Raw genomic sequence first — 23,495 nt, 5'->3', positions numbered from 1 at the left:
AGTGCTGATTTGCAGCATCTGTATCCAAAGACACATCCAGCCAGGTTATCACACTGCAGATGCCATCCTAGATCTCATCTGCTTCAGCTGCATATGGAGAAATGTGATTCTGTGTATGGTTCTCCGTTGCTGGACTGGGGTGCTGGTCTCTGTATAATTTATAGCCATCCCGTGCTTTTTGCTTCTGGCTGACGTAAGGAATCGTTGACTGTACTTTGCATGATTTTGCTATTGTCCGTTGCTCAGGATTTGGAAGAAGTTCTTAAAGGAGAGCTGAGTGGGAACTTTGAGAAAACAGCGTTGGCCCTCCTGGACCGACCATGCGAATACGATGCCAGACAACTTCGAAAAGCGATGAAAGGAGCAGGGACTGACGATTCTGTACTCATTGAAGTCCTTTGTACACAGGTCAACCAGGTAGGGGTGGCTGTGCTTCTGAATGATGTGCACGTCTTTAACAAATTAGTGTGTATAAAGCCACTGCAAGTAAAGAAGTCTTGGAGCTGAGAACCAGAAACCTCGTTGCCTATGGCTGGGAAACAGCTCATAAGGCTATCTTGAGACTCTGGGCGAAGCTACAAGTGACAAATGACACTTGAACGACAAGTGTATTTCTCCCTGTTCACTTGCATTCCACTCAATCCACTTGCCGTTCAAGTGTCATTCGTCACTTGTAGCTTGGCCCTCTGCCTGCTCAGAATTCAGCACCCTCTTCAGGTACTGAAGGGAATAGCAGGAGTCCAGTATCAGCCCCTGGGACCAGCAGGTAGCATGAAGCCATAAATTCTGAGAGTCTGGCCTTCGGTCCTTGCCAGGTCAACTGAATTTAGGCACCACCACAAGCCACTTTATTTTGACTCAAAACATAATCCAAGCCTTCAGCTCCAGCAAATGAGTTAGAGAACAGACATTCAGCTTTACTCAGGTTCCTTCTTATGCCACCCTCCAGTGGCTATGGGCCAGCCTTCATTTCAGTAGAATTAGCCTTGGTAGTGGTGGAAATTGCCTTGAAGTCATAGCTGTCCTATGGCAACCCTTGCTAGGGTTTTCAAGGCAAGAGACTAACAGAGATGGTTTACCATTGCTGTCTCTGCAACCTGGTCTTCAGTGGAGGTCTCCCATGCAATTACTCACCAGGGTTGCCAGCTCCATATTGGCAAATTCCTGGAGATTTGGGGTCTGGAACCTGGGAAGGGGAGGATATAATGCCATACAGACCACCTTCCAAGGCAGCCATGTTCTCCAGGGGAACTCATCTCTGTCACCTGCCATATTTCAAGATGGGTAGCCGTGTTAGTCTGTCTGTAGCAGTTGAAAAGAGCAAGAGTCCAGTAGTACCTATAAGACTAATAAAATTAGTGGTAGGGTATGCAGAAGCCAAATGATAGCCGGTGAATGACAATGGCAGGTGTGATTGAATAGGTGGGGTATGCATTCATGGCGATTATCATTCGGCTTCTGCAATCACTCCACTCTTCAGGATATAAGAACAGATGTACTCACATTCTAGCTGTATTTGAAGAAGTGAGCTGTACCTCATGAAAGCTCATACCATACCACTGGTTTTGTTAGTCTTATAGGTGCTACTGGACTCTTGCTCTTTTCCACCTGCCATATTTATTTATATACATACCTTTCTCCCATATGGGACCCAGTGCTGGTACCAACAGTGAAATGACTACATCATAAAAACATCAAAGAACTCCCATTAACATAACCAGTGATAACTAGAAAAGAGAATCTAAGCAGTCCTCGTTCACAGTCAGTATGTTAAAAACACTCATCCAGACAAAACAAAAGCCACGTTAAGAAGTTCAGTCTTGCATCCCCTCCAACCAAAACTGCAGAAGGGATGTGGATTTTCTAACAATCTCTAGGGGACTGTTCCATTCCATAGCACTGGAATGGCTATTTAAAAAAAATCACTCAAATGGACAGTCAATTGTTCATACTTTTTCAGGGGTTGGAATTTCTGGCACAACAGTACCTCCTAGTGAGAGCAGGCCCATGGCCTCAGACTGGGAAAGACAGTCTCTTTGGTATGCATACCAGGATTTCAAACCACGGTTCATTTCCAGGGTGAAATCCTGGTTTGCAAACAACTGTCCCTCTGCCCTTAGTACAAACCATATTGTGCCGGGTTGGATATAATTTAAAGGGAAGGGCGGGAAGGTTAGGAGTGTTCGCTTACATTGCCGTAATCATCGTTTTGTCATTATTTCCAAATCAGTGTGTTTTCTAAAAATACGTGCATCTAACTGATCATGTGTGTGTTTTATTGTCCCAGCAAATCAAAGCCATAAAGGATGCCTACAAAAGGAGTAAGTGACGTCTTTTTTTAAAGACCCCCCCTTCCCACTTCACCAAAAAGCAGCTGTGAATTACACTTAAGAAAAGAAACAGTCAAGTTCTTTTTCCTGTAGTTTTTGACAGGGATCTGGAATCTGATGTTCAAAGTGATACAAGTGGATCCCTAAGGAAGATACTTCTCTCTGTACTGCAGGTAATAGACCGGCTGTTGTTGTATCGTGTGACCGAGAGCTGTTGGACTACACATTAGGCAGACCCAGGGCTTTTTTTCTGGGAAAAGAGGTGGTGGAAGTCAGTAAGTTGCCCTCAGAGAAAATGGTCACATGGCTGGTGGCCCCGCCCCCTGATCTCCAGATCAGGAGCGTGGAGGGCAATCTAAACTCCCCTCTGTCTGGAGATCGGGGGTGGAGCCACCAGCCATGTGACCATTTTCAAGAGGTTCCGGAACTCCGTTCCACTGCGTTCCAGCTGAAAAAAAGCCCTGGGCAGACCTGATTTAAAAGTGGCACTGGCAAGGCAAAAGAATTTGCCTGTCTGGCTTTATATGTCCCAGCACCTTATTTAAAATAGGCTGCTTCCCTATTTGTGCTTAGTTAGTATATGGTTGTTAGTAAATGCTTCATTTCCTAATTTTATAATCTGGTCTTATTAGGTGGTTCGTTGTATGACTTACACAGTTTTTATTGCATTGCTTTTAAATTTTGTAATCCACCTTGAGCCTCAGAGAGAAAAGTGGACTATGGTTGTTGTGGATTTTCCAGGCTGTATAGCCGTGGTCTTGGCATTTTAGTTCCTGACATTTCGCCAGCAGCTGTGGCTGGCATCTTCAGAGGTGTAGCACGAAAAGACAGAGATCTCTCAGTGTCACAGTGTGGAAAAGATGTTGGCAGGTCATTTATATCTACTCAGGAGGGGTGGGGTTGGGCTGAGTCATCCTGTAAGAGTTTCCCAGGGTGTGGAATGCTAATGGAGGGAGGCTTCACTGTATCCTGAGGAGGTTCTTTTGCATATGGATTGGTGCTTGATGTGCTAATCTTCTCTGCAGGGCTATTGTCAGGTATAGAGTGTTTTGTTAGCCTAGTGTTTTTCAGGACTGGAAACCATGCTCTATTCATTCTTAAAGTCTCTTCTTTCCTGTTGAAATTGTGCTTATGTTTTCACCATAACATTTCAGGAAAACTGTAGAGCACCCTGCGACGTGGCAGTATTACTTCTGGTTTTTTACCCAGAAATGGCATTGTGTGGTGCTGTTCTCCAGTCCCCAGTTCTCCCCTCCCCCATCCTCCTGCTGGTTGTCAGTCCTTAGTGTAGCCCCTTGACTATTCCATGTGGGTCCTGTGACTGAAGTCAACTTTTCCAGCATGAGACAGAATTGCTGGGGCAATGGAGGTCTGCATCCTTCATTGCCTCTTCCATGTTGCATGTTGTCTAGAAAACCTCTCATCTTTTTAGTTAACTTTTTGTGGAGTACGAAAAGTTTCTTTTGCAGGACAAAAATAAAATGTATCTTTTCCAATATGACACTACTCACTAGAGGGCACTGTAAATGTGAATTTCTTTGTGACGTGCCTTTTAGTTTGCACAAGAACTAAAGCAACTTGTGACATCTTAAAAGATAGCACATCTACAGAGGTGTGTTTCGGGGTGGGGGGCTGGAATGAGGGCATCAGATGCAGTGCATCACAGGTCAATGTTGTTAATGCCAGTAGGAAAAAAAATCTGTTTTAAATTAAACACTCTAGCTGTTGCTAGGGTTTTACATTTGAATTTCATGCAAAAGAAAAAGGAGTTGGTCACGCTTCCTGGGACCTCCCACAAGGGCAGCATTTTGAGGGGTGTTTTGGGCTACAGCAAGAAGGAGGAGGGGGGCAAGTCATTTTATATGGGATCCAAGCCAGGGAATTGAAGCAGGACTAGAGATACCCAATTTCCACTCACCCATGAAGTTCTCTGAGTAACCTTGGGCCACTAATTCTTTCTCAGCAGGACCTATCTCATAGAGTTTTTGTGAAAATAAAATGGAGGAGAGGAGAACTATCTATGGAGTAAAACATGTTAGATAGGTATTAAGCTGTTGTAGCACAGTGGTTAAGTGGTTTGGCTGTGAATGAGCACTCTACTGGTTCGAATCCCATTGCTGCCATGAGCTCAGTAGGTGGCTTTGGGTAAGCCACTCCTCTCAGCCCCAGCTCCCCAGCTGTACTGTGGGGATAATAATAACACTAACTTGTTCACCGCTCTGGGTGAGGCATTAATCAGTCTAGAAGAGTGGTATATAAGCATAGTAGTAGTAGTAGTTGAGTTTTTAACCTGCTTTCCCCTGAGGAGATCAAGGTGACGTACTTGGTTATCCTCTTCTCCATTAATCAGATGTGAGCGTTGACTTTTGAGAGCTTATGCCCTGGAAAATTTTGTTGATTTATGAGGTGCTACTTCAGGAGTCCCTAATTTTTTTAAGTCTCTGGGCACCTTTGGAATTCTAATGCTGGGGGGGGGGGAGGGCTGCAACCACAAAATGGCTGCCACAGGAAGCAGAGCCAAGGAGATAGGGAGGTCATACATAACTGCAATAATAACACTTCAGTACTTCAGGCAGAAGTTCGGTTTAACAGGATGCCTTTTAATCTGCCCAGACAATCAGCTATCCTGTGGTCCATCTAGCTCGGCTCACTTTCTGAAAACACTTGGTGGTCACTCAGTGGTCTCCATAGTGCGCATGGCTACCATGTTCAGGGCCCCTGCACTGCTGGATGTTAATTTTGTTCTGTTGCTACAGACTAACATGGCTAGCCACCTGAAACTACTTCCAATTGAAGTTTCACACCTTTTTTTCCACATTTTCACCAGGCTAACAGAGAGGAAGGAATGGAGATCAATGACGGCCTAGCCCAGAATGATGCCAAGGACCTTTACGAAGTAAGCATAACAACATTAGCGTGACATAAAAGTTGAGTGGGTATGAGGAGGGCACCGAGCGGGCAGTTCTACTTCCCCAAGTAACCTCTGCACCCTTTAACAGGTTCCCAAGCAAATGGAAAAAAATTCTCTTTTTATAGCTCTGGTTCATACTTGACCAGCACAGATTTTTTAAAAGTTTCTTTTCACCCTACACTTTGTTTTTTCCTTACATTCCAGCCAGGCATTTGGAAACAGTCAAGTGCCCCGTTCCTATGAAGAAAAATTCACAATTTAATTTAATTTAATTAGCATGCTTCCTTGGCCGCTCACTCCATTACTAAGCAACCCTTATAAGTACAGACATTTTCTTCCCCCTTGCTTCAACATTTAAATTACACTTGCATTCCTACTGTTGGGGTTGGGGGGGGGGTTCTCTTCACTGAGGATTAGGCAGCATAGCTGGCATTATAATAATGTTCCATTTCTGAGGCAGGAGAAGGCCGCTGGGGGACAGACGAATCGGCTTTCAACAGTATCTTGGCCCAGAGGAATTACATGCAGCTCAGAGCTACCTTTGAGGCCTACAAACGTGTAAGTATTCTTGTTCAGCCATGTTCCTTCAAGCTGTGGCCCAGGGCTGAGCTTGTTACCAGAGTCAGCTGTTTGGAGAGGACCATAGCTCTATGGTAGAGTATCTTCTTAGCATGCCGAAGGTCCCAGGTTCAATCCCCAACATCTCCAGTTTTAAAGAAATCAGTACTAATGTAAAAGAGTTCTTCCTGATGCTCTGGAAAGCCACTGCCAGTCTGAGTAGACAATACTAACCTTGATAGACGAGTGATCTGATTCACTGTAAGGCAGCTTCATGTATGTGTTCATATGTACATGTGTTTGCTCCATTTTCTTGTTTGAAAGTACATTCTCTGTATCTATTAAGGTGAGCCAAAAAATAAAAAGCACTAAGCTGTTTGTATATCTATTTCTCTCTGTTTGGGGCCCAAATCGGCTTGGCACGAAGCCTGGGAGCACTCCCAGGGCCTGTGTGATGACATCACTTCCAGAAGTGATGTCATCATGCTGTTCTGGGAGCACACGCTTTGCTCTTTCACAAGGACTCCCTAGAGGTAAGTGCCAGGGCCCCCCTCTCACTGGGGACCTGGCAACCCTAACTGGAACATTGGAAGCTACCTTATACCAGCCAGAATAGTCTATCTAGCTCAGTATTGCCTATTTTGACAGGCAACAGTTCTTCGGAGTCTCAGAGCCAAGCTGCAAGAGACGAATTACACAAAAATGCACACATGAAGGGAGTTGCAATGTGAGCCGGGAAGTTGAGTTTTAAAAGAGATCGGAAGGCTTTGTCAATTTCCCCTCTCCACAGAGCCAGCAAAGATTGCTCCACAGAGGGTTTGCTCATTTTCTCTTTGCCTCCAAAAGGTTCTGTCACTTTCACCTCCCCTTCTAGGAAGCCAAGAGGAAATAAACAAACCTTCTGAGGTGCCATCTTTGCTGCTTTGTAGAGAGGGGAAATTAACAAAGCCTTTCGATCTCTTTTAAAACTCGGCTTCCTGGCTAACATTGTGACTCCCTTCATGTGTGCATCCTCGTGTAATTCGTCTCTTGTAGTTTAGTTCTCAGGCAAAGTAGGGTTTTTTTTAAAAAACTCAGCACATGAGATCTTTTCACTGGAGATGCTAGGAACTGAACTAAGGGCCTTCCACGAACAAAGCACATGTCCGGCCACTGAATTATGGCCCCTTCTTACCTGAATTTATACAACTTCCTTATATCAAGTCACCACCTCCACCTCAGTACAGTAGCTGGCAGCAACTGTTCAGGGTCCCAGGCAGAGAAAGGTTTTTCCTGCTACCTGAAATCCTTTTAATTGACCAACAGAAACCACTGTCTTTCCAGACAACCACAAGTCAATCCTTTTGAGGAGCTAAAGGCTCTTCTGAAAAGTTCTGTTTTAAAATTGCAAGAGAAACATTGATTTTCTAGTCTCCTGTTCCCATAGCTATCTTCTTTCTGATCCTGCCTCTTTAACAGAAGTCTGACGCAGGCAGTTTCCTCACCCCATCATCAGGACCAAGGGTCAGTGTGGGGGAGGAGGTAGATGTGAATTTCCTGCATTGTTCAGGGAGCTGGAATAGATGACCCTTGGGGGTACCTTCCAGCTCTATGTTTCTGTTTCTATGACCTGGAATAGGGATAGAAAAAAGGTGGCCACCCTCAATGGTATTTGTGTCCTGACACTATAATCTCCAGTGCACTAAGCAGGGCTTTTTTTGAGCCGGAACGCCCCAGAATGGCGTTCTGGCACCTCTATAAAATACCCACGTGGCTGGTGTCACATGGGTATTTTTTAAATGGACTGTTTTGGCCATTTTGGGCCCGAAATGGCCAGGATCAGGCTTCTGCCAGGCAAGGGAGGGTTCCCCTGCCAGCAGCAGCCTGTTCCAGGCCGCTTTGGCCCCAATCCAGGCTGTTTTGGGGGCGTTTTGGCCATTTTGGACCCATTTCAGGCCCAAAATGTCCAGGATCAGGCACTGAAACAGCAAGGATCAGACCTCTGCCAGGCAGGCGAACACTCCCTCACCCAGCAGTGGCCCGATTCTGACCATTTGGGGCCCAGTTTGGGCCCCAAACAGCCAGGATCGGGCCTGAAATGGCCAGGATTGGGCCTCTGCCAGGTGGGGGAACACTTCCTGGAAGAGACATCATCATGCAGTCCCGGGAACGCACATGCCTTGTGCACACACACATGCTGTGAGAAGCGCGCTACCTCCTCCCAGGTGTTGTCCCGGGTGAGAGTTCCCCCACCTCTTTCCCCAGAAAAAAAGCCCTGGCACCAAGAGTATTTACAGTTTTGTTTTGTTTTGATTACAGTTGACCGGCAAAGACATTGAAGACTCTATTAAGAGCGAAACTTCGGGAGATCTCGAGAAGGCTTATCTGACTCTTGGTAAATATTTATTTTCTAATCGTGATTGCTTGGCATTCATAATGAGTTGGACTAAACTGGTGCTTTGCACTTTACTTCCTTTCCCTCAGAGGATCCTCCTTATGTCATTGCTCAGGACCCCCTATGCCCCAGAAGCAGCCCTTCGTGGAGCTCAATGAGCTGCAACGGGAGGGGGGAAACAAGAAAGTTCCTTTCCGCTAATTGAACGTTTAGTGGGATTCAGCTCTATGATTCTATTTGCCAGCAACTGGATTGAAAGATGGGGGGTGCTATATGGAACCAGATTTCAGGGCACCATATTCTGTATCTGAGTGGCGGGCGGGGGCGGGGAAGCAATGCAGTTCAGAAGCTGAGCTGCAGCAAAATCCCAGGGCAGAAAACCCCAGCGTTTATATCCAATACTGCAAAGACAAGATTCCCTGGAAAATACAGTACAATAATGCTTGGAAAAGTTGAAGGCAGTAGGAAAAGAGGAAGACCCAACATGAAATGTGTTGATTCAGTAAAGGATGCCACAGCCTTCCGTTTGCAAGACCTGCGCAAGGCTATCAATAATAGGGCACTTTAGAGGTCGTTCATTCATAAGGTCACCAAACGTCGGAAGCGATTCAACCAACACACACAACCCTCACACGAGGCCCTTTACTTGGATGGAAGTGCTGTAACTGTCTTGTATTCTTATTCTTCTGGCCAGTGACAAGGCCTCAGTGTCCTTCCACTCCCTTCTGCTCTCTCAAGACAAGTGGCAGGTAGAGCAGAGTTCTCAGTTCTTTGCAGGAAAAATTATGCTCCCTATATCTGCTGCTTCTCTGGATGAAGGAAGAGAACAAGCAGGTTTTCTCATTGTCTTGATGTTCCCTTTGAGAAGAAGAGGAGTGAAACCTACCAGTGGCCCTTATTCTTCATTTCCCCTCACTTTTAATAAACGGCAGGGGTACTTTTCCCTCCCTGACGGTGCCATGGTGTAATGTCACATATGTGAGTCCTGCATTCCTCCTGGTGCAGTTTTCCTAAGAGCCAAGCTACAAGTGACTTTTTTCACGTGGAGAACACTTGATCCTTTTCGCAAGTTTTCCTGGGAAGTGAAGTCCGAGTGTCCTTCCCCTCTCTGTTAGAATCGCTGCCTGAAGAGCCAGAGAAAGCCAGCGGCAGCAGCAGCATTTGCAAATTATTCCTCCAGTCACATGGCTGCTCTCAACAATCATTTGGGGGCGGGCAGCTGCTACTTTCTCCCTGGGCATCTTGCTCCCGGGGAGCAGCTCTGGAGAAAGCCACCGTGTCAGTGAAGCTCCAGCCGCAGCAACAGCGGAAGAATCTGCTACTGCTCTAACATGCCCTCATTCCAGTTTTTCTCCAGGAGCTCAGGAGCAAGGGAAGGGCGGCTTTCTCCAGAGCAGCTCCCCAGGAGCAGGACGCCCAGGGAGAAAGTAGCAGCTGCCCGCCCCCAAACAATCATTGAGAGCAGGCTTGTGGCTGCAGGAACGATTTGCAAATGCTGCTGCCGCCGCCAGCTTCCTCTGGCTCTTCAGGCAGCAATTCTAACAGAGAGGGGAAGGACACTGGGACTTCAGTTCCCAGGAAAACTTGCGAAAAGGATCAAGTGTTCTCCACGTGAAAAAAGTCACTTGTAGCTTGGCTCTCAGCCGAAACACCCGTTGGGTGTTGTTTGCCCTGTTCCAGTGCTGTTTCATCTCAGGAAAACAGTACGGGTGGTTGGCGGAGTCCCTCCTCCCCCTACACCAATCCAAATCAGGCCCTCATGTCATTTTTAAGTGGAGTTCCCACCAAGACCCTGCAGGTGTGGTTTGACTGCGAGTCCCCGTGGCAGACTCACATTCGTTGTACCATGTAGTTTGGTCCTGACTACCCCCCTGATCCAGCAAGAGAGATCTGCGTGTGTAGGCAGTTGTAGATTTGTGTCTCATTTGTTCCAAGATGCTCATCCAAGCCTGGAAGAGCTCATCCATGCCTGGATGCATCTCTTGTAAGAAATGGGGATGTGTATCGTCACACACAGTCCTCAATTGTGAAGCAAAATAAATGTCTGCAGAAACAGTTGGGTCAGGAATGATGTCTAAAACAAATGTCCCTAGAATTTCTGTTAGGAGGACTTGACATTGTCTCTTTCCTCAGGTTTCAGAGGGGGAGTTAAGGAGGTCAGGGCATCTGTTTACTGTTCACTGCTCTCTGAACTATCCTTTGATGTGTAGATTGCTGTTGTCAGGACTTCCTCCTCATAGCATCCTTCTCTTCCTGGCTTTGTCACACGTCTCTCCCTTCTCTCTATCTTGCACCATGGATGCAGGACTAGTCCTGCCACCCATGTCCATCCTTAGACTAGTTAGGTAGATAAGAATCTATCTCTCCTTCTTTCCTACCAGAATATGGGGTTCCTACAATAAAGAACTCTTATTTCTTTTCTAAACATAAGCTAAGTTTATTTTTGTTCTCACACTCACACCAGCCAGCATACAAGCTCCAACCACGTTTTCTCTGCAATCAATATTACTCTGCTAAAGCCCAACAGTGGGTTCCTTTAAATAGGTTTCTGGGGCCAGCTGCTGCTTTTAATAATTTCTACCAATCCACCCGATTGCTGGGCTACCCTTTTGCACTGATGAGGCACCTTCTTGTTCGCCTGAAGGTCCTTATAAATTGTTGTTCTTTAGTCAGGTGCGTGAAAGATTGCCAAGAATACTTTGCTGCTCGTCTCCATGATGCTATGAGTGGAGCAGGAACAGATGAAGAGACTTTAATTCGCATCCTGGTGACAAGGGCTGAGGTAAGCAAGCCATCTGAGCAATCTGAAAAGAACTGGATTCTTAAAGACATGTGCAAAAGTCCTGTAGAGATTATGCATGATCATCGTTATCTGAGATGAGAACCAGCATGGCGTACTAGCGGTTAGCATAACTGCCCTAGGCTTTTGAAGGCCCAGGTTCAAGTACCTGCTGTGCTGAGAAACTTACTGTGTTCCTTAGGCTAATCATCCTTTCAGTCTAAGTTACTTCATATTGTTGTTGTGAGGATAAAACAGAGGGAGGGAACTATGTAAACCACCCTCAGCTCTTTGGAGGAAAAGCAGGATAAAATTCACCAAATAAAGAATTGCCTCAAGAGTGACTCCGACAGGCTGACACAAAGGCCTGAAAGGCCCTTCTCCCAGTTCCCAGCTGCTGCTTAACAAGATGGCGGTGGGAAAATGGGGAGTGGGGTCCACATTACCCCCACACCAATTCCACTTCTGGCACATGTCGACTATGGCATTCCGGACCTGGTAGTCTGTCTCACTCCCTTCTGCAAGAAGACAAGGTCTTTTGGTTTCAAAAGGTTTATTGTGAAAGACAGCATTCAAGCCCAGATGTACATATTCCAGGATTAGAGGTCCTGGCCGAGCAAAGTGTTGTTAGGAATGAAGCATAGAACGAAAGTTGTTACATCTCACACTCCCTGAGCCCAGCCTCCCCCCAAGTTCACACAGCAAAACTTCTCAGAGGAGCGCTGAGCTGGCCAAGGTCGAGACGACAGATAAGACAGTATCCTTTCCCATGGAATCGGCTCTTTGCAGGTGGTGGTGCCTAGAGGGAAAGAAGACTAAACACTACAGGATTAAACATGGTGTTACTCAGGTTAAACAGGTTCTGACAGCACAAACCAGAAGTGATGTCATTCTACAGCGTCATGACAACACAATGATGTCACTTCTGTTTTGCGCTAGAAGTGACATTATAGCATCAGTATGATGTTGATCAGGTCAATCCCTCCCCTACCCCCTGCAATCTCCCTCTGGGTGCCAACCCTACTCTATAGTCTGGAGATCAGTTAAAATGTTGGGAGAAGTCCAGGCCTCCCTTGAGGTTGGTAACCCTAAGCCATGGTGAGAGTTGCATCCAGATGAGGGGAGGCACAAGCCCCTAAACTGGTTAATACAGTGGTACCCAGATGCCCCCCTCATTCAAAACTGATCCCTTAAAAAAAGATTGATTCTGTTAATTTTCATAATTCCCCAGCACCATTGTTCCTGGGAGGCCGCAATAAATATCCCAAATAAAATAACTGTCCTGAATAGACATTTCAAATTGGGAATGTTTGCTCATCCCTAGACAAAGTATCTTAATTTAATGTTCTTGTAAACATTTCCTTCATTTATATTAACTGTAATAGAATAAAAGCGATTCCTTGATAATATCTCAAACTTTGCTGTGCGTTAAATAAAGTTCCTTGAAGGTAATATATTGACACCATCTTTCAAAGGCTAACCAGGGGCATCTGGCTCACTATATTTAGAACTAGAAAGCTCTTTTATTTAGTGAGAAGTGATTCACATTTCAAATGCTCTTCCTGGCTACATAGCCTTCACTTTTCTGAGAAACCATGCCAGGGAAAATGGCAGATTTAACAACAGAGCTAGCAGTGAAACTCAAGTTCTTTATTACTATTAGCAGGGCTGGCATGCCCATAGAGGCCAGGTAGACGGTGGCCTCAGGCGCGAGGGCACTGGAGAGGCGCCGGAGGGGGTGTCGGGGGCAGAGGCGTGCGCCACGGAGCTGGCGTGGCTGGCCCGCAGCTACTGCAGCCAGCCAGCACCATGGTGCTGCCGCCACCCCTGCTGCCACACGACCCAGCTGGGCGCAGCAGCCACGAGCCGCTGCCGGGGCGGCGTGCGGAGCGCGGAGCAGCCTCTGCCTGCCACCCCAGCCATCCGCCGGCGAATGCCCCTGGCTTGCGCTGCACAATGACGTCATTGCACGATGACATCATCGCACAGTCCGTGGCGCGCACGCGCTGTGCACGCGCGGGGGGGGGGGGCGTGCCGCAGGCGCCAGAAACCCTGGCGCCAGCAGTGACTATCAGAATATGTTTCTAGGATTGCTTCTGAAAATACCATTTCTGGGATTTTACAGAGGTCAATGGTAGCCATTTCCAGGGAAGAGACTGAGAGTCTGTCTGCATGAGACACCTGATACGTGAAGAACATGTGTTGGGAGATGCAATGGTAGCTGGGAAGGGTAGTTTAAAAAGACAGAGTCGGCAGCAGGGCAAAGGCTTTGCTATACACTGGAGCTGTGTAAAGGGGCTGTGAAATGCCAGAAGGGAAATTTCAGCCCATCATAACCTCTCCAGGTCCAAGCCCGGCTCTGGAAGGCAGCTCTTGCCCATTTCCATTCCTCACTGCCCTCTGGTTGTGATCCCACACAGTTTTAGACTGGAGAGGTTAATTTGACAGAGCCTTCGGGGAGGCGAAGATGAAATTAACAAATCCTCTGTGGAGTGATCTCCGCTGACTCTATCTTTTAAAATTATGCTTCCCAGCTAACATTGCATCTCCCTGCACTTGACCAACACATGCCAAGGCATCTCATGTAGAGAGACTCTGAATAATACTGATTAAAGTGATTTTTTAAATCCATATAATGCCACTTTGAGCAGATTCTATAGAATATTGGATATCAGTCTTTTAAGTAATAGAATACAAAGGGTAGCATGTTTCATGCATGGTTCAGCCACACAAACAATTGCCTTTCACTCTAAAGAGTGGCCATAATCTCATTGATCTGGAGAATTACTGTTTCTGGAATTGTTGAGAGACATTTTTTTGTATGTGAGGTACTCACCCAAACTCAGGCCATTTCCACATGGCTTACCTTGTTCTGGAAAACAGTGAAATCTCACGCGAAATCGCACGAGATGCTGTTATCGCATCTTCTCGTGCGATAACAGCGTCTTCTCACACGATTTTGTGTGAGATTTCGCTGTTTTCCGGAACAAGGTAAGCCGTGTGGAAACGGCCAATGTATACAGATATCACCACTAGAATTATACAGTCATATAAATGGGACCTAAGATGCCTCTTACCTGACAGAAGCAAAAGATTCTGATACCTCAAGATACAAATCTCCATACTGTCTGATTTCCTACAAGATGGGAATTTTGTCATCTCACACTGTCCGTTTCCCAACAATCCAAAACTTAGATCTATCTTGTTGAGTCCCTAGCAGGAAGGGAGCTCAGTCCTCTCCTGTTCCTGTCTCAGAGAGGAACTACAAGTGACAAAAGGCACAGGTTGGACACTTGTCAGCTTCCCTCAAGTTTTGATGGGAAATGTAGGCAGTTTGGCGGAATGTTGGACAAGTGACAGTTGAAAAGTCCATTGGACAGCAGTCGGAGAGCCAAGCTGTAAGACCAGGATGCCTACATTTCCCATCAAAACTTGAGGGAAGCTGACAAGTGTCCAACCTGTGCCTTTTGTCACTTGTAGTTCCGCTCTCAGAGCCGAAACAGACGAGACGAGTTCCCTCAATTCAACCTGGGTTGAATTGCCTCAAGGTTTGACGGGAAATGTAGGCATTTCTCCTTCCCGTCGCTCAGAGGAGGAGGGGGGAGGAGGAGGAGGGCTCCTCTCGCCCGGCCGCTGCCATTCCCAAGCGCGAGGGACTCGAGGAGCCTGGAAAGTGGCGGGGGGATGCTCTTAGGCTGGGGTGCGGCGGCGCTCTTGCTGCAGCCGCCCCCCGCCCCAGCCTCTTCCTCTCGTCCTCCTTCCTCTCGGCTTCCTTCTCCAGCGGCGAGAGAGGTAGCGGCGGCAGTGAGCAGCAGCAGCAAGAGCGCCGCCGCCACCGCGCCCCAGCCTAAGAGCATCCCCCCACCACTTTCCAGGCTCCTCAAGTCCCTCGCGCTTAGGAACGGCGGCGGCCAGGCGAGAGGAGCCCTCCTCCTCCCCCCTCCTCCTATGAGCGATGGGAAGGAGAAATGCCTACATTTCCCGTCAAACCTTGAGGCAATTCAACCCAGGTTGAATTGAGGGAACTCGTCTCGTCTGTTTCGGCTCTTAGATGAGGCAAAACTGGTAGCAGAAAAGCGAGAGAATGTCAAAACTCCTGGGAGAATCTTAAACTCCAAATCTTCTTAGTTCTTTCAAAGCCTTGTCAATATTTGGGCAGTGCTTGGAATACACAAATGATACCCAGAAAATTGTGAGTGGAGCTTATGGGGAAGCTATCATGTTTTTAACCTTTGGAGCCCAAAGAGATTTCCCTAAACCGGAAAAAAAGTGGTTCATATAATCTCTTCTTCTGTCTTTCCTTTTAAGATTGACCTTCAAACAATCAAAGAGAAGTTCCAGAAAATGTACCAAAAGTCTCTGGCTGAAGCCATCCAATCTGAAACTTCAGGAGACTTTAAGAAGCTGTTGATTGCACTGCTACACTAAGGGAGCCATCCTGAGCCTGCCTGCTTGTGAGTAAGTACCATTGTATTCAGTGGTGCTTACTCCCAGGCAAGTATTCTTAGGAGTGCTCTCTAAGGATGCACTGGAAGTAAGCGCCAGTGATTAAAATGGGACTTTCTTCTGAGTAAACATGCAGAGGACAGCACTGTGCCTCACAAAAGATGCCTAAATTACAGGATTCTTTTTAATATATAAAAAAGCGTTGTTACCCCTAAAACAATTCAGGTTTGTTTTTTGTTAATGCCGCTATGTAATCTCAGGCATTTATGTATGTCAGATATATGACTAGATATCACCACACATGCTTCTGTGGTAAAAAATATTTTTGTTTTAAAAAACAAACTTTTATATTGCTTTCTGTGGAATATAAAACTTATTCAAATCCTAATTGGTGTCATTAGGTTGTATCTTATGACTTTGTTCTCCTCATGGGCAAGCTTTCCTCATAAGTAGCCTCTTCCACCAACAGAACTCCTTCCATCATCAGTGGAACAACTCAATGAAATATGATATCTTTCTGGGCAGAAACAAAGGAAGTGATTATATATTTTAAAAGAGCAGATGGCCCAGAATGCAGCTGCTAAGTTACTAACATGGAAGAGTTAGATCTAACTCCAGTTTGGAAACCATTTCACTGGTTTCCAGTTAGTGTCCAGGCCCAATCCAAAATGTCGTTTACAACCTATAAAGGTCTGGAGGAACTCATTAAGGACTGCCTTCTTCCATGTGCTTCATTAGCTGGCCCTACAAGACAAGACCTTCACAGTGGTGGCATCAAAGTTGTGGCATTCCCTCCCAAGGGGAGCCCATACTTCTTCACTGATGTCATTGGGGAAAAGGTGATAATGAACGGTGTAAAAAAAAAAATCCCTCTTTTAGCAGCCCTGAATTGTCTTTCAACCTCAGTCCTGCACCGTAAAATAGAATTGCAGGGACCTTCCTCAAGCTTGACAGAATATGCCGTGGACATCGGGGGGCACTGCATGTCTCTTTCTGTGTATGTGTAACTCTTTTGATAGCAGGGCTTTTTTCTGGGAAACGAGGTGGTGGAACTCAGTGGTGAAACTCAAGACTTCACAATGACATCACTTTGGGTCAGCTGGAACAAGGGGGGAGTTTTTAAAAATTTAAATCGCCCTTGGCGAAAACGGTTACATGGCTGGTGGCCCCGCCCCCTGATCTCCAGACAGAGGGGAGTGTAGATCGGCGTCTGTGCTGCTCCAGCGGCGCGGAGGGCAATCTCAACTCCCCTCTGTCTGGAGATCAGGGGGTGGGGCCTCCAGCCATGTGACCATTTTTAAGAGATGCTGGAACTCCGTTCCACCGCGTTCCTGCTGAAAAAAAGCCCTGCTTGATAGTACCACCTCTATGAAACGAAATATAACTATTTCTAATGAAGCTGAAGGCGGATTATGAAATGTAGTGAAATGGCTTGCACCCCTAGATTAGTTCTGCACTCCTGTCTGTCCAAAGAATTAGACTTGGTCTACATATACTGTAGGATGAAATGGTAAAATGACTTGTACCACTTCACTCTGCAGGGGAGGGTTTACGTTGTTCAAAGTTATGCATATATACTTGAAGTTGCCTTATACTGAGTTAGACCACTGGTCCATCAAGGTCTCTATTGAGCTTTCTGTCTTGTAGTACCTATCTGGTATCTTAAGTGGAGACATCTGATCCTTTTACTATCTAATTCTTCTAAGTGGAGATGCCAGGGATAGAACCAGGAACCTTCTGCATGAAAAGCAAATGCCTTACCCCTGAAGCATGGCCCCACTCCTGGATTCTTCTGCAAAGCATGCAAAGGATGAGGCAAGGACCACCCTTCAATGAGCTATTTCTAATCAAAAGCTGGGCCGATTCCGCACGGCTTACCTGAAGCCAGGACGTTGCGGAACATGCCGGAAAAACCGCGGAAGATTGCATTTTCTCGTGTGAGTTTTGCGTGACGTGCAAAACTCGTGCGAGAAAACACGATCTTTCACGTTTTTGCCGGCATGTTCCGCAACGTCCCGCAACGTTCCTGCTTCAGGTAAGCCGTGCGGAATCAGCCCTGGTCTCTCAGGTGCCACTGGACTCAAATCCTGCTGTTCTACTGCAGACCAACCACTGCTACCTTCCTGAAACTTTTGATTAAGAAAAATAGATGGGAAAGCCATTAAAATGCCCATTCCCATCTGCACTTTGACGTGTTACAGTATATTATACGACCTAACAATTCTACCAACTCACGTTGCTGCATGTGTGGACCTGGCCTGTTATCAAAATGCTTGGGAAGGCATATATTTTATTTTGGGTGACTTTACCTCCACAAAGATGTTATTCTCTTCTGGGAAAAGAAGAGCCCAGTGCAAGAGATGTACCCTTAAACTTGCCATTGTCTCAATCCCTCTGTAACAGGAGTGTGTTGAAACAGATTTATAAATAATTACTGAGATGCTCACATGTGTAAAAGGATCTGCTTCTCTCACCTTGGAAAACAAAATACAAGGTAGAAGCCCCATTACGCACAGCAATATTTCTGCAACACAGACTGAAGAGAATAACTGGAATTCAAAAATTAAGTATAAATGTTTATTCCACAGAAAACTCCAGGAATAAGATAAGCAAGGAGGTTCTGTGCTATCCTAAACTGAGCAAAATTCAAGTCCAGTAGCACTTTAAAGTCCCACGGAATTTTCCAGGGTATAAGCTTTCATGAACCAACGCTGACTTTGTCTAACAAACTGAGCTTGATTGACTAAAGTTTATACCCAGGAAAATGTTGGTCTTTAAGGTGCTACTAGACTTTGTTCTGCTACTACAGAATAACACAGCTACCCACCTGAAACTACCCTAAACAGAGCTGCACCCTCTCTCCCGGTCTCCCCTATGGTCTGTAAGGAGGGTATTGACCATCTACCCCCGCCCCCCATATATGAGCAACCATGCATGGTTAAGCCACACCTCCACCTCCACCAGATGCTATATGGTTTTTATACGGTGAGCAGGTGATTTATGAGAAGGCTGTGTTAAATTATTGTGATTTTTATCTCTGTGTATTTTATTTATTGTTATGACCCGCCCTGATCCCGCTTACAGGGAGGGTGGGATATAAATATAATAAATAATAATAATAATAAAGCCTACTGACTTCAGTGCACTTTGAAGATGCAGCTCAGTTTAGGATTGCACTGTGAAGTTCTATCTCAGCAATTATGTTCAAAGGAGTCACAGTTCAATGTGAAGAACGTTAGATATTCAATAGATGTATAAAACTAGTCAGAGTGCCTACACATACATCGCTGCAGGATTGGAGTTTTTATAATGAATCAGGGACCCTACTTTGCAGGTATTCTGGAAAACATTTATTCACATTTTTAAGTGTGCTTTGGCCTGGACGTGGAAGCCAGGCATGTGACGTGGCAGCTGAAACACTTGCTTTGCATTTGCTAAAATTCTTAGATGTGTTCTAAAAGTATACTGAAGAAGAAACCCAATCCAGTTTTGGCTGCTAGCTCCTTTGCAGCGCTGACTGACTGCATCCTCTTAGCCTGCAGCAGTGCTGAGCAAAGTGAAATTCAACCACATTTATTGGCGAGGTCGCAACTGAGGCTCAGAGCACCAACACAGGTTCTCAACCTGCAGAATTAAAAGCCATGGATAAAATCTTGGGAAACTATGATAATCCCTCTGGATATCAGCTTGAAGTTTGGGTTCTTCTGTTGAAGGATCATGTTAAACACCCATCATTCCATAAGGCAGTAATTCTATAGTATATACAATGGGACAGATTGGGACATTAAAATGGCCTGAGAGCAAACTGAGTCCAGTAGCTCTTCGTCGCCACTGCTGGCTGTGTCTAAACTGAACATTCCTTGTGGCTCTGCCAACGCTGCAGGGGTTCAGCTCAGTTTGTTCCTGTCTGCTAGTGGCTCTCCAGAGCTGTGACCAATGAGAATTTCCCCAGTCAGTTAAAAACCCAGTCTACCATTAATGCCACAACAGGTGGGATTTGAAAAAATAATCCACTTGTCAAAAGCTGCCAAGTAAGGTTGCCTGCTAGCCTCTTCTCTTCAGCAGGAGTAAAAACAAACAGTAATGTTGTGATGCTAGGAATTATCCAGTCTCTTGGGTTAAAAAAATCATTTGGCATATTCCTACAGCCTCTTGACATCACTGCTGGGTACAACCACAAATGATGTCATGGTGTCGCTTCCCTCCTCCCCCCATTTTTGCTCCTACTGGAGTGAAAAGGGTTGGTGGGGGCTGGAAGCCAGGAGCCTGCCCACCACAGTAGGGAATCTAGTAAGCGACCAAAAAAAATACTTAGATTCAGGTGGGGTTAGGTAAGTTCAGTGGAATAGCCTGAATTTGGCTTTCAGAGGATCCAAGTTACTCTAAGCTGCTAGAAACCCAGACCCCATGATCAAAACCACCCCACAGTGCTTGCTTTCTCTTTTCTGCAAAGATTCATGGTGACGAACAAAATGCCAAAAGTACAGTACGTCCAGAGCTCTTTGTATTAGATAAAGGCAGCCAGCCTACAACAAATTCATTTCACTTAGAATCAATACCAGAAACAGCCTCCACATAAATCCCCCTAAAAGAAGATGGCTTTTCATATCTTCCTAAAACCGGCTGTTGATGGCTGTTCAGTTAATGTGCAAGCAAAAATTCCCATGAGAGAAAGTCTTGCCTGATTTCTTGGCCTCCTGATACTAAACACACATGAACACCTTAGCTTGCAATGTTTAGTCTTAGTTAGTAGAAATTTTTCTCATAGCCAAAGTAAGATTTGAGCTGCTGTTCTGAGAAGACCCTAATATTTACAGAGCAACAAGGAGATGAATGTGTCCAGGTGTATTTATTTAAAACATTTATTTGGATTTCTTTTCCTGTCCCAGTTCTAAGGGCTGCCATATCATCTCATTTTATCAACGCTGCTGTGAGGGGAGCTCAACTGAGCCTGGTTTGCCATGACCACCCAGGTCGTTGCATGACTGAGGAAAGATGACATCCATCCAACAGACAAGTAGACAACATTTTTTCCTAGAGTGTATCCACAAATACAATCATCGTAGAGAAAAACAACCCTGCTACAAACCAAATGGAGTAACAATCGTTATGACCTGAAATAGGACCCATTGCCCATATTGTTTTTGTGTCTAATCTGTAAAAGAAAGTCTAAAGAATCCTGAAGTTTTGGTTCTGGATTTTCATTGTATTTCTATTTAATACTTTCCATCTTTATTTATTTATAGCATTTATATACAGCCTTCCCGAGACTGAGAAATCAAGGGCAGCTAGCAAAAAATGAATTCCTAAAACAAGTCTACTAAAACAACCACAAAGCCCTTTAAAAAAACATTGGCACAAATAAGACGCGTGTCATGAAACAACATGCCATCAAATTGTCTCAGGCAGTATCTGGAACAAAAATTGAACTATCCTGTTCATACACAATTATATCTCACATTGGCGGGGGGAGTGGGATTGGTTCTTTCTACATTGTCCTACTTGCTATTTTTTTATTATGACAATCCCCACAAGTACTTATACATAAAAATGTTGCTTTGAGACTCGCTGCATCTTTGGCTCTGTAGTCTTCACCTAAAATACATGAGAATTACTAACTTTAAAGAGCAGCTGTGGACTACACAGTACACAATGCACTGCAACTTAGAGAAAAATATCTAGTAAGTACGACAGCATGGAAGGAGCTAATAGAAGACAACAAATCCATTACTCATTGTCAAGGATTGCTACTTGGGAGCAGGGTAGGCAGCTGCAAAAACTTTAGTAGTCAGATAATAATACTAATGATCATGGGTCATGTCGTAGAAAAAGAGCTGGAGGAACTCATTAGCATAACTTATTAGCATATGCCATGCCCCTTGCCAGCACCGGAAGTGTGTCATTGGCATAACTGATTTGCATATGCCACACCCCCTGACATCACTAATTCTGACTGTTTTGGACCCAATCCTGGCGATTCAGGGCCGAAATTGGGCCCAAAATAGCAAAAAGGGGCTGAAAATGGCTGAAAAGGGGCCCCAAATGGTCAGGACTGGGCCGCTGCTGAGTGGGAGAGTGACCCACCACCGATCAGAGGCCCGATCCAGGCCGTTTCGGCTCCAATCCAGGCTGGAACGGGCCCAAAATGGCTGAGAGTAAGGTGGGCGGGGCCACCTGTCATGTGACCTCTTTGGGGAACTGCCAGAACTGCGTTCCTGCGCGTTACTCCTCAAAATGAACCCTGCTAATTATTATAGTTATAGTTATGAAAAGAAGTAGTGCAATGGTAACTACAGTATTAGAATGTCATTATCCTTCACCTATGGAAAGAGCAGGAAGAAGCCTTTATATTTTGCTTTATATTATTTAAATTGACTGCTGCACATTTTCACTAGCCTAGAGAGGTCCAACGAGGTATAAATATCCTTTGGTTGCTGTAAGGGAGGGGTGGAAGGGCATCCCCCTGCCCTTTTCATGTCCCCATGAAGAGGGCATGTATTTTAAGTTCAGTGAAGTCTAGGTAGAATTCAGGGAAAACCTGCTGGCACACTGTACTTGCCTGGATTATAGTGGACAAGCAGTAGCCCATGAGGATTCATAGGGGGATCTTCTCCACCCCAGTTGGTCTTCCTCCTCTGACCTTTTCCACTTTCTTTCCCTCCCTCCTGCAAGCTTTATAGCTTCTGCCCTTTCCCTGCTTTTTCTCCTTTCACCAGCCCCCTTCTCCCTCCTTTCTTCCATTTTCTTTCTCCTATGCTATCTTTGACCCTGATCTGGATAGCCCAGGCAAGACTGATCTCATCAGATCTCAGAAGTTAAGCAGGATCAGCCTTGGTTAGTAATTGGATGGGAGAGCTCCAACAAAGGCCAGGGTTGCAGAGGCAGGCAATGGCAAACCATCCCTGTTAGTCTCTTGCCTTGAAACTCCCCAGCAGGAGACGCCATAAATCAGCTATGACTTGACGACACTTTCCACCACCACCACTCTAGCTTTGACCCTCCTCATCTTCTTTTTTGTTTTTCCTGCCTGTTCACTTTTTCTTTCCTACTTATTAACACCTTCAGGTTTCAAAACAGAACCACAGCAGCAGTTTGGGATTACCCATGCAAACAGGTGGTTGCCTAGCCAATCCAAAATGGTTGCCCAGATCTTGCAAGATAATCTCACGAGATCTCAGCATTTTACAACAATCCTTCCTTTCTTAATATAAGGTTTTCTTGCAAATTTCTAATTTGTAGTAACATCCCTCTTTTCTGCGCTTAGCCCTTTTGCACACATTTTTGATCCTCATTCTGTGGTTCAGAATTAGATGCATAGATTGATAGCAGCAGTTTCATATCTTCTGTGGGGGCCTGCCTTCTTCTTGGATCTCGTACACTCATGCCTCTTTAGTGTAAAAGGAAGCATTTCCTGAGGCAGATTCTTTGACAGTTTGGTGTAGCGGTTAAGAGCGGTAGGACTCTAATCTGGAGAGCCAGGTTTGATTCCCCACTCCTCCACTTGAAGCCAGCTGGGTGACCTTGGGTCAGTCACAGCTCTCTCAGCCCCACCTACCTCACAGGGTGATTGTCCTGAGGATAATAATAACACACTTTGTAAACCACTCTGAGTGGGTATTAAGTTGTCCTGAAGAATGGTATATAAATCGAATGTTGTTGTTAAGTCATCACTACCATCTCTATTGTCGTGGTTTTTTTAATAGAGGATTTTTTAAAAAAAAACAACAACAACTTTTCACTTAGGAATTTCCCCCCAAGACTTTCACATCACAGAAACACCTTCATTTAATAGGACCAGGCCACATAGCGCATCATAGCACATCACATGTCAGTAGGTAACATGTAACGTTAGTAGGTAAAAATATAACCTCCCTTAGGACAGGGAAGAGATCATGGGAGTTCAACAGCATCTCCATTCCATTTGAGGAAGAGTCAAAATTAGAAAGAAGCCTCCTGCGAGTGATTGGCAAGAGGTAAAGGGTCACTGGCATCAAGTCAGAAGTAGCACCAGGCAGTTCAAACATATGGGTCAGATGCTAAGTTCAGCTAGGGTTTGCTAAAGTAGGGCTTGAATCAAGATCTCAGAGTCAAGCCTTT

At 45.5% G+C, this 23,495-nt stretch overlaps 1 protein-coding gene across 1 annotated transcript in view; it reads left to right on the top strand.

The window, feature by feature from the left end:
* The window catches only part of ANXA13 (annexin A13), a 31,303-nt gene extending 15,848 nt beyond the window's left edge, over positions 1 to 15,455 (top strand). Inside the window, exons 4-11 of the mRNA XM_054985226.1 lie at positions 247 to 417; positions 2,288 to 2,321; positions 2,424 to 2,503; positions 5,158 to 5,226; positions 5,698 to 5,799; positions 8,098 to 8,173; positions 10,843 to 10,955; positions 15,261 to 15,455. Of these exons, the coding sequence (XP_054841201.1) occupies positions 247 to 417; positions 2,288 to 2,321; positions 2,424 to 2,503; positions 5,158 to 5,226; positions 5,698 to 5,799; positions 8,098 to 8,173; positions 10,843 to 10,955; positions 15,261 to 15,380 (765 nt within the window). The 3' untranslated portion in view covers positions 15,381 to 15,455. The remainder of the gene's footprint in view (positions 1 to 246; positions 418 to 2,287; positions 2,322 to 2,423; positions 2,504 to 5,157; positions 5,227 to 5,697; positions 5,800 to 8,097; positions 8,174 to 10,842; positions 10,956 to 15,260) is intronic.
* The last annotated feature ends 8,040 nt before the right edge of the window (positions 15,456 to 23,495 follow it).

Source organism: Eublepharis macularius, chromosome 7, assembly GCF_028583425.1.
Source record: "Eublepharis macularius isolate TG4126 chromosome 7, MPM_Emac_v1.0, whole genome shotgun sequence".
In the NCBI taxonomy this organism is placed as follows: domain Eukaryota; kingdom Metazoa; phylum Chordata; class Lepidosauria; order Squamata; family Eublepharidae; genus Eublepharis; species Eublepharis macularius.
The sequence above is the reverse complement of the archived record's forward strand: the minus strand, read 5'-3'. Positions and strand labels throughout refer to the sequence as shown.